Source organism: Nothoprocta perdicaria, unplaced genomic scaffold (assembly GCF_003342845.1).
Source record: "Nothoprocta perdicaria isolate Ctin4 unplaced genomic scaffold, notPer1 scaffold_534, whole genome shotgun sequence".
Lineage (NCBI taxonomy): Eukaryota > Metazoa > Chordata > Aves > Tinamiformes > Tinamidae > Nothoprocta > Nothoprocta perdicaria.
Window position 1 is genome coordinate 107,588 of NW_020455793.1, and position 10,976 is coordinate 118,563.

Here is a 10,976-nt window from a genome sequence, read left to right on the forward strand (position 1 = left end):
ATAATGTCAATGAAGCCAACTATCTGACTTAAGAAATTTTTACTTCCTTATAACATTGACATGAATACTCTCCTTAAAACACACCTTTGTTTTGAAGACTGACACAAAGAAGACTTGAAACAAATCCATTTTGAATAGAGCTTGGGTTTATTTTAGAAAAATCTTGAGTTTCCCAGCATGTTCTAATACAGAGGTGATATTTTTTTCTAAAAAAGCTGCAGTTAAAAATTCATTAAGTGATACTTACACATTAATGAACTTCCTCACGTTGGAAAAGAGGAGGTATACAAAGCCACCAAAAAGATATGTGGCCTTCTCTCTATCTTTGCAGAAGTGGAAGACATGCAGTTTATCAACAAGTAGAAAGCTTAGCTATCAATACTGAAATTCAATATAGATAGGCTCAAGAAGCCTATGCAGCTTCATACTTCAGACCTTCACATTATGTAAAGCCTTAAAGGTTTAAAGCTCAGGTCCTCCTGGTTCCAGTTACTCAGCATTCATTTTCAGAAAACTAGTTGTTTTCTTCTGTGACTACTCCTCAGCATCACAGTCACTTGGATGATAAACAAGTCCCATAGTATAAAAATGTTAGGTTCACTATCAGGTTCTGGAAAAGACTACCTTATAAGACTATCTTAGGTCATCAAATGACAGAACACTCCTGCTTTATCCTCTCCAGTTTAGCAGTATCCCAATTGGTTAAAACTACAGTCTTAGCACCACAGAAGAAGAGTAGACTTCTATTCAGTGTTCAAATCAAGAGAGGCTCCCTGTTGAATCAGTCACAGGAATAGAAGCAAGGTACAGAACATTTAAAACATTTTTGTTACTTTTAAACAGAATTACAATTAAGTACAGCTACTTGTTTACAGAAATAATGTCAACTTCTCCCTTATCAAAATTCAAGACCCTGCACCATGGCAAGAAAGCCGGACAATTTCAAATACACATGAAAGTGCAGTTAACTAGTAAATTTGGTGCAGACAGAGGTAATTTAAGTTTGTGCTTAACAGTTGAGGTTCTCTTAAGTAGTTAGGAAAGCACTGATCCATAATTAGCCTTTCACAAATACAAGGTACTCTTTCACCAAATGTCCTTTCTCTTTTGTAAAAATCAGAAACTATGAACTGGGCAAGGCTCTGTAGAGTGATATTAACAGTTTTTTTTCTTTGTTTTGCCTCAAAGGAAATACAGACGAAATGGAGTTCTATACAGGACCCTTTAATAACTTTTATTTACAGGCTTAAATTATGTAAATGGAGACAGTTTATTTGGAAATTATAAATAACACAAGTCAGATAAGCACATACAGTAACACTACAAACATCCCAGTGTGGAAGGAAAATAGTGCTAACAGTTATATAAGAAATCACCAAGCATACAATCTTGCCTATACCCTCAGATTAAATGCTCCTATAATGACTGCAATTAATAGGATTCTAGGTGGGAAACAATTTATTATACTGATAAGATCACTTTTAAACCTAGAGACCATTATTTCAGCTATATCTGCATTACAAGCATCTGCATTACAAGCATATATCCATTATATGCAGATATAATGCAGATATTCCATATATCTGCATTACAAGCATCTTGCCTTACAAGCAATACTTGGTTGCTTTGTATAGTACTTTTTAGCAGGTCCCAACACTTAAAGAAATTCATCCTAAACAGTCCTATGAGGTAGGCACACTTTACAAATGTAGATGTAACCTGGTCCAGCATCTCACAGCTCTTCAGTGGCAGAGCCAGAAACACTGCTTAAAACAAGCTTTTGCACTAAACAGTGGTGTTCAAATTATATTACTGAATTCAAAAAAGTTGTTGTTTAAAAAACATGTTTATTACCACAATATAGTATTTGGTAATGAAACAAGAATACAGTATACCTCATTTTTCCAAGTACCATTCTCCCTCACTCTTACTCCCCAACTCTTATAAATGGAAAACACACAAAAAATGGGCTAATGGTAAAAACTTTAATATGCACTGCAGGACCATGTATGCAAGTGACTGAACAGAAGCATTATCTTTCATACAGGATATTTGTGCCATTTCTCCAGTGTCAACTTACAGCAGATACTAGAATCATGCAAGTTGTATATTATTTTAAGGTGGTAAGTACTAGCAGTTCTCCAGTTTTGAAGTGTAGTGGCAATAACTCCAGCCAATTCCATTAATTACTAAACCTTCCTGACCTTGTAGAGTGACTATCTAAAAATCCCTTCCCTTCTAAGAGCTCTTAAAACATTTTTGAAGTTGCACATTCAGCACTCACATCCACTAAATGAGAGTCCTGATTAAGACAAATGCAGTTGATTTCAGGCCTTAATATTTTTTCCTTATCAAGTTCTATAACAAAGTGACTAACTCCTGTATTGGGACTCACAGAAGACAACTGAGACTTTGTTAAAGTTTTTGGCAAAGTACATTTGAGATCTGAAACAAAATAGACAAACCAATTTCTCATGTATGCCCCATGACTCACCACTAATATATTGGCATCTAATTGTTTAGAAGCTCCACTGTAATCAGAGTTAAGTTCTGGTTCACCGCAGTGGTCTGTCCAGGGGAAAACTGACTGTACTTCAGATCTTCCTAAACTGTTGCTTGCTGCACTATGTGTCTCTTGTTTGTTCTGTCCTGCTTCAACAGCTAGCTGACACAGAAATTCAAAGAAATCCCTTGCACGTTCTCTCACCTAAAGGGAAAGGTCAGAAGATAGCATTGTGAGGACTGCAAGAGATTTTTAGCTTTCAGAAAACTACAACATAGATAAATATTTATATTAACTGAAGTAGTAAAACAAGTCTGAAACCAATGGTAAACTACCTGATGGTGTGAGCATAAGGTAACTTCTCTGGCACTAGAATTCATGGTAAGAGTAATTGCCATGATCCTTCAACAGATGAAAGATTCATGAGAAATCCATTTCAGAATCAATATTCTAGCTCTAAAGAGATTCCCCACTTGGCAGTTCATGCAATCAAGTCAACTGGTTCCTTTATCCTGAAAAATAACTTCCTTTGGTTGGAATAAGCTTTCAATAAAGTTGTACATAGATAAGCAAGAGCTGCATTTGCACCTATTAAGTAGCCTGGAAAGACAGGACACACTAAATATCATACTTCATTCAGTGTTTCTCCTCCAGAAGGTGTGAATGAAGGACATTGTTCTCCAGCGGCCTTTGCCATTGCCTTCAGGTCAGTCAAAGGCCTTCCTTCTGCAATGCCATACTTCTGCAAGAGGCAAGTTACAGAGACACGGTTCAACTAGGTACATCAAATCTTCAGTTCTACTTTCAATGCAAATATCGTCAGAGATTTGTTTTCTTGGAACTATTCATCTCATTCAGACTTAACTAACTTTCCCATTTTATCTCACCATTGAGGGAAAGGGCAGGGAAAATGTGTTTTGTATCTCTTATTTAATTTAAAAATATGTATGTTAGTTAGAGAAATATGAGTAGCATCTTAAAGGAGTAACATTCAAAAGGTTACCTCGGGCATCATTTTTGAATAGGGATTATTTTCCTACATCTGACACTCGGTATAAGTAATTAAGGCCACATTGCAAACATGTTTGTATGTAAGCATTCAAGATGATAAATTCCATTTACTTTTCATCTGTCTGTAGAAAGACTAAAGGGATTTCCCCCTCCCCGCCTCTGAAAGTAAAATACTTTTTATCTACAAGTCTCTGAAAAAAATCTCCAGAGACTGTTCATTTAAGAGTTGTTTTAAAAGGAAGAAAAAAATGCAAATACTCCATGTATTGAAATAAACAATAGTCTCCCCTCTTTTGGGGGGCTGGGGTAGGAGAGTAGCAGGGGAAACATTACTGATGTGGACAGCGTTAGAAGTGTGTGTGTCAGGGAGAGCTTTAAAGAATGATAATGGTTTCCAGAAACAGGCAAGTAACTATTTTCAATGACGCAAGTTTTCCTGAGATATAATCTCTCATATGCAAGGCTCATAACTGAAATAGTAACAAACAATATATACAAACTATGCATCTGTAACACTGAAAAGCTAGAAATCACAATATAAAAGAACTTTTATTGTCTCTAATGTATTTTAGAAGACAGCTACGCTTGGATGTATATTACTATTTTAACCTTTTAAGATCTTTCCAGGTTTTTAAACAGTGGCAGATGAATACTCTTACCTCTCTAGAACCACTAATAGATGAAAGGTATATTCAAGTCCTCTTCAGGGAGCTCCTTGGAGCAGTCCCCTGGGCTAGGGTCCTAGAAGGAAAGGGGGTCCAGGAGAGCTGGCTAATATTCAAACACCACTTCCTCCAAGCTCAGGATCAGCGCATTCCCACAAGAAAGAAGTCAAGTAAGCGGGGCAGGAGACCTGTGTGGATGGGCAAGGAACTGCTAGGCAAATTTAATGAGAAAAAAAAAGAGCGTACAGCATGTGGAAGAAGGCCAGGACCACATGGGAAGAATATAGGCCCATCATCAGAGAACGCAGGTGCGCAACGAGGAAGGCCAAGGCCTGTCTGGAATAAGAGCTGGCAAGGGACGTCAGGGACAACAGGAAGGGCTTCTATAAATATGTCAGCAGCAAGAGGAAGACTATGGAAAATGTCAGTGCGCTGCTGAATGGGGAGGCAGTCTTGGTGACAGAGGATGCCGAGAAGGCAGAGTTACTAGATGCCTTCTTCACCTCTGTCTTTACTGCTAAGGCCACCTGCCATGAACTGCAGAGCTCAAGTAAAAGAGAGATAAACAGGCGAGAGGAAGACCTTCCACTTGTTGAGGAGGATTGGGTTAGGGATCGCTTAGGCAAACTGATAACCCACAAATCTTACGGGCCCCAATGGATGCACCCAAGAATGCTCAAGGAACTGGCCGAGGTTTTTGCTCAGCCGCTCTCCATCATCTTCAAGAGGTCCTGGAGAGCAGGGGAGGTGACGGAGGACTGGAAGAGAGCCAACATCACTGCAGTCTTCAAAAAGGGCAAGAGGGAGGAGCCGGGCAACTACAGGCCAGTCAGCCTCACCTCCCTCCCTGGTAAGGTGATGGAGCAGCTCATCCTAGAGAGCATCTCTAGGCATATGAAGGAGAAGGAGGTGATCAGGAGTGGTCAGCATGGATTCACCAAGGGGAAATCATGTCTGACGAACCTAATAACCTTCTATGATGGGATGACTGGCCAGTTGAACAAGGAGAGAGCTGTGGATGTTGTCTACATTGACGTCAGCAAGGCTTTTGACACCGTCTCCCATAACATCCTCATAGGAAAGCTCCGGCAGTGTGGTCTGGATGAGTGCAGAGTGAGGTGGATCGAGAACTGGCTGGATGGCAGAGCTCAGAGGGTGGTGATAAATGGGGCCAAGTCCAATTGGAGGCCTGTGGCCAGTGGTGCCCCCCAGGGGTCAGTACTGGCCCCAGTGCTGTTCAACTTGTTCATCAATGACCTGGACGAGGGCACTGAGTGCACCCTGAGCAAGTTTGCAGATGACACCAAGCTGAGTAGAGTGGCCAACACTCCGGAGGGCTGTGCTGCCATTCAGAGGGATCTGGACAGGCTGGAGAGTTAGGCAGAAAGGAACCTCATGAGTTTCAGTAAGGACAAGTGCAGGGTCCTGCACCTGGGGAGAAATAACCCCAGGCACCAGTATAGAATAGGGGTTGACCTGCTGGAAAGCAGCTCCACAGAGCTCCACACAACCCGGGAGTCCTGGTGGACACCAACTTAACCATGAGTCAGCAGCGTGCCCTTGTGGCCAAGAAGGCCCATGGGATCCTGGCCTGCATCAGGAGGAATGTTGCCAGCAGGTTGAGTGAGGTGATTCTGCCCCTTTCCTCAGCTCTGGTGAGGCCGCACCTAGAATACTGAGTGAAGTTCTGGGCTCCCCAGTATAAGAGGGACGTGGAGCTTCTCGAGAGGGTCCAGCAGAGGACAAGCAAGATGATTAAGGGACTGGAATATTTTTGTATGAGGAGAGACTGAATGAGTAGGGCCTGTTTAGCTTGGAGAGAAGACTGAGAGGGGATGTGATTAACATATACATGTTAATATGTTAATATGAACACCATGAAGGAGAAAATGCAGCGGAGTAGAGGTTAATTTTTATAAAAATCCAATATGGTCCATATTTCTAACTTCTGGTTTAGATGAATATTAAATAAGAAATGCTACAAACTATCAGTGTAGTATTTGAAGGGTGAATGATATTAGTAGAAGCAGCCACATTGAGCTTATTCTGGTCAAGACAGTTAAAAACAGGAGATACAAATATGCTTTTTATTATGCAAAAAAAAAAAACTTTATTCAGGAAAGCAGGGAAAGTAGATTGTCTACCATTACTAGAAAATTTTCTATTAGTCTTTGTGCTAAAAAAAGGTATGAAATGCTAATAAGTCAAGATCAATTTGTGCCATTAAGGCAATGACAGGTAGAAAGAACATCCTTTCTATTTTACATGTTTAGAAACATTATCTTTTTATTACATTTAAGACTTAGCTTTACACATAAACCTTGTCTTGCATATATCCTTAAGATTACTAAATATTATCTTTGCTTCAACATTCCATACTTAGGCAAAAAAAAATTATTACCTTATGTAAAGAGTTTGGTTTAAACAACTAAAAACATATCCAAGCTGTGCTCCTCACTACTACACCAGATTCTTACTGACTCATGAATCTATCATCAGTAACTTATACTCTCAAGTTGATCATTAGTAAAAACAAATTTTTATAGCACTTACTCTCTCTCGAAGTCTTGCATCATACTTGATTTCCAAGTCTTTGCAAAACTTATTTTTTCCTATAATTGTGGCAGCAGTCTAGAAAGTGAATATTATATAGTTACGAACTGTTTTCCCATTGGATAGCTATACCATCTTAGAACATTACAGCAATTAGCAAGGCAGCCTTCCTTTGCTTTAAAATTTCCTTACTTGCAGAGATCATTTTGAATTTTACCCAAGTCCAACTTCAGTTTTAAATCCATCAAAATTGCTTTTGGCCCTCCTTCACCATGATATTTGCATCAATAGTAAATAAATGCAAAACAATCTAATATTTATATCCAGCCACCACAAGGAGCACTTGCCTGCTTTGCTCGAAGGAGGTCACTTGAAAATACATGGGTAAATTTCATATTACTGAGAAATACACCAGCAGCATCTGCCTGTCTGAAACCAGTATCAGAAAGGGGCTCATCCACTCCTTGACCTGCAAAGAGAAATTCTTCAACATGAAGATATCCAACTTTTAAATAATTTGCCAGTTGAGCAAGCATGATAACAATAGAAAAATCTGCTCAGCAATAAAAAAAAAATCCTTTTCCAGCATACACAAGTTATAGTGAAAATGACCGTTCCTCTGGCCTTCACTGATTTTAATCACACAAATAGAGTGAAGAAAAAAAAAAAGACATGCAAGATAGAAAATTAGGAAGATTTAGTTTATCATATGCATATCAGAAATTTAATCATAATACAGAGGACTATTTTCTACATGCAAGTAATCATTTTAAGCCATTTGACCTTTTTAGAGTAGTCTCTGGTACACTGCCTGCTAAAGGAGTCTCACAGTTTCATGAGGAGGAGAAAAAAATCCATATACAAAGAAGCTTTCCTACTATTAAACAGAAAATACAATTGACATGTTGCTTATACTAAAATGGACACAGGAAGAAACATACACAGCAGGACAGTCAAGATCTAAGACATTTGAAATGCCTGTTCCTCCCCACTGCCTAATACTGACAATGTCTTAAAGGCCTGAGGCAAAAAGAAGTCTCCCTTTGTCACAGGAAATACTGTTATTACTGAATACTTTGTCACAAAGGAATACTGTTTCATAACAATTTTACAGTTGATATAAAGAGTCTGTTACAGTATCTTTCTCTACTTCTTACTTGATATACAATTGCGTGGGTATTGTATTGTATCTATAGCATATCTAGTTGAAAAGCAACCCTTCAAAATACAGTCTTCAGGCAGAGCAGACAGGAATTAACTCATCACAAAGCTCTAAGCTAATACTGAGAGAAGCATCATTCTGGCAATCCAACTTTAATGGTATAAAGGTTTGCTCCTGCCCCTCAGAGGATTTAAGAGAATTTAGAATCATAGCAGACTGACAAAATTAACACACTGCTTTGTCCACACTTATGGTATATTTTACATCATGAGGAAGCCAAAGAAGAGAATTCATATTTCCTATTATATCCAAATTTCAGCAAGAAAAATACAGAATTGTAATCTTACAGTAGCATGAGATATGACAACAGAAGTCCAGCATTTAGTAAGTAAGAAGCCTACGTATTATCTGATGCAGAAAAGTAGCAACTACAAATACTAACAGTACTTTTAAGCGCATGAAGCTTTACTCTCTGTTATGAACACAAAGGTCACATTGCAAGACCAATAAGCTGAAATGTCAGAACAGAGGCAGGAAAATCTAGAAGCATAACTTTCTCACAGGTCGTAGCAATACATATGATTTACAGTGCAGTCTCATTAGGTTCCCCAGTCTTCCTACAGCAGACACCAAACAACTTAGATATTTTAATTCTAGGTGTACCAACTCAGCAATCACTACATAAAAGGCCATTTTAAAACTGTTTTAAAGACCATTTTCATGGAATGAGCTGGGATTAAATCAAGCATTTAAACAATCTCCACTTTTTATACTTCGCTCCTAGTTTTCTGCAAGGGAGAGATTATCTTTTCCAGAGAGACAACCTCCTTTACAACATCAGCAACCAATCAGTCCCCTGCTGCTCCCTACCACCTCAAGTCACTGCACATGTACCTAGCTTGATTTTTACTACAGCTGCACCATTCCCACTTCTCATCTGAATCCCAGAAGCCCTTTTGGGCTTGATGCAAACCACTAAGACTTAACACAGTGATGTCTGTTATTCCAGTATCCTTAACAGGCGCTGCCACAGTTTTACTTGTTTGCAGACAGCTTTTCCCTCCCTCCCCCGTTTGGAAAAAAAGGAAGTATTCTAATACTCTTGACATTGTCATAAGTATACAGTTATTTCTACTCATTTCAAGAAAATTGGTTTATCATTACAGTTATCAAGCTAAGCTTACAAATAATGCCTCTTAAGGTATATTATAATCAGTAAATATACTTAATATATGTCAAATGTTCATTATGGGAGTTCTCATTTTGCAGGGAAGAATCATTTTACTCTAACATGCTAGTAGCATGACTGATACTAACCTTGCAGTATCTTGTCTTTGTTGTATCTTGTCTCCCCACTGAAAGAGATTACAGAAAAAAAAAAAAAAAAAACTTCACTACTTTTAGGCCAAGTTCAAAATGATTATTACAGTAGATACAAGAGATGACAGAGTTGAAATATAAAAATGACTATACCACAGCCTCTTTGCAAAAAGAGATATCTGAACACCTTACAAGAAAAGTATTTTCAAGATGTCAATCCAAATCACACTTCCAATATTCACTAAAACAAATCTGGAAACAAAAGGAAGCAATTGCTTAAATTAATAATAAATGAAGCCAAATTATTATTAATGACTAATCCATATTGAAGGGGGACAGAAAAAGAAAGAAACTCTAGTATTGCTTCCTTTTTAAAGCATAAAGGACATGACATTAAAGATACAGTAGCAGATAATACAAACCTGGAACTAATAAAGTTTAATACAACAAAACTATGAAGATCTACTAGAATAAACATCACTTTCTCTGGAATTAAAATACTCTGTTTTTACAAAAGTACAAAAGTACTTCAGGAAAAGAGCAACTAAAACATTTTGCAGACGCAGATACTTTCTTTTTAAATGGAGAGCCATCAACACCGCCGGACAAAAATCACCATTTCCCAAAACACTTAAAAAAAAAAAAAAATTCAATCGTCTCCTGAACAGCATGCAGTTATTGACTCTTCAGACTCTGCCTGCATCTTGAACAGCTTCTTCCATCTTCCAGAGGAGAATACAACCGATTGGATAGAATCTTTCCTATAGGGCAGATGGAGATTTCCAAGTAGCACTAATACTGGCTAGCATAACTTAGACCATGTCTGTGAATCACATCTGATCGAACTAATCATAGAGATTTTAAAGTCACAGATGTTGCTTTTAACATTTCACAGCAGAGACTACCCTTCCTAAGTGAAGGGTGGTCAGAGGAAAAGCAGGGATTTTCATTCATTCAAATGGAGTGCCTTTGGCAGGGGTTAAGGTCTTATGACGAATTACTTAACAGTTCACAAATAGCTCCTCCTAATTTTAGTACAACATAGCATTCCAATACTAAACTACACTGATATATCTAGTCTTGACAGTGAACTAAAATACACTGTAACAGAATCATTTACCTATTCAGGTCTATTACCAAAGACAACTGAAAAGGCCCTCTTAGTCAAATATTTCCAAGATCAAACTGCAGACAGACAAAAATATGATTAAAGCATACAGTGTTGGTTTTAGACTTCTTTCCAGATTTCAAAAATTGTTTTAGCTATTGATGATAACTGCAAAAATAACATGGCATCTTCACTTACCACATTTTGCTTTTGGAAGCACTGCATGCCTTTAGAGCATAACTCAAGAGGCGAGCATTCCAAAGTCTTAAAAGGTTGGGGAGGAAGATCTCCAACACAGACAACTGTCTTGGAGTTACTGGCCATGATTTTGATTCAGTTGGATTAGTTATTTAAACGAGGAAATGCCAGAAGAGATAACATAGGGTACGGAAAGCACTGCTAAGGTTACAGTGTTAGAGGTTTACAGTGTAAAGGGTTCAGCGCAGGGATAACACTACCTTTCCTCATGCATTCAGATTTTTTTCTGCTGTAAGAGTGGAGAGAAGCCTCTAACAAAAAAATAACCCCAAGGAACTCTGGCCACCGCACCCCAGGCCGCCGCCGGAGACGCGCCCGCTCGGGAGCCCTGCAGAGCGGCCTGCGCATGGCTCGCTCCGCCCGAGCGGCGGCGGCAGCCGGCGCCCCGGGGCGCCC

At 38.7% G+C, this 10,976-nt stretch overlaps 1 protein-coding gene across 1 annotated transcript; it reads right to left on the bottom strand.

Annotated features, from left to right (window-relative positions):
- Positions 1-748: 748 nt before the first annotated feature.
- On the bottom strand, positions 749-10,540 carry TIGAR (TP53 induced glycolysis regulatory phosphatase). The gene is made up of 6 exons (XM_026048339.1): positions 10,521-10,540; positions 9,212-9,249; positions 7,080-7,201; positions 6,733-6,810; positions 3,135-3,245; positions 749-2,707 (listed from the first exon to the last, which is right to left on the bottom strand). Exons 1-6 carry the CDS (start codon positions 10,523-10,525, stop codon positions 2,249-2,251), a joined length of 813 nt encoding a protein of 270 aa, XP_025904124.1. The 5' UTR covers positions 10,526-10,540; the 3' UTR covers positions 749-2,248.
- Between the last annotated feature and the right edge of the window lie 436 nt (positions 10,541-10,976).

Excerpts from the sequence above, each read along its gene's own strand:
- TIGAR (XM_026048339.1), bottom strand. Across the intron at positions 6,811-7,079 it reads ACCTCCTTCGAGCAAAGCAG|ACTGCTGCCACAATTATAGG; the intron begins GCAAGTGCTCCT and ends TTCACTTTCTAG. Across the intron at positions 2,708-3,134 it reads GAGGAGAAACACTGAATGAA|GTGAGAGAACGTGCAAGGGA; the intron begins GTATGATATTTA and ends CTTTCCCTTTAG.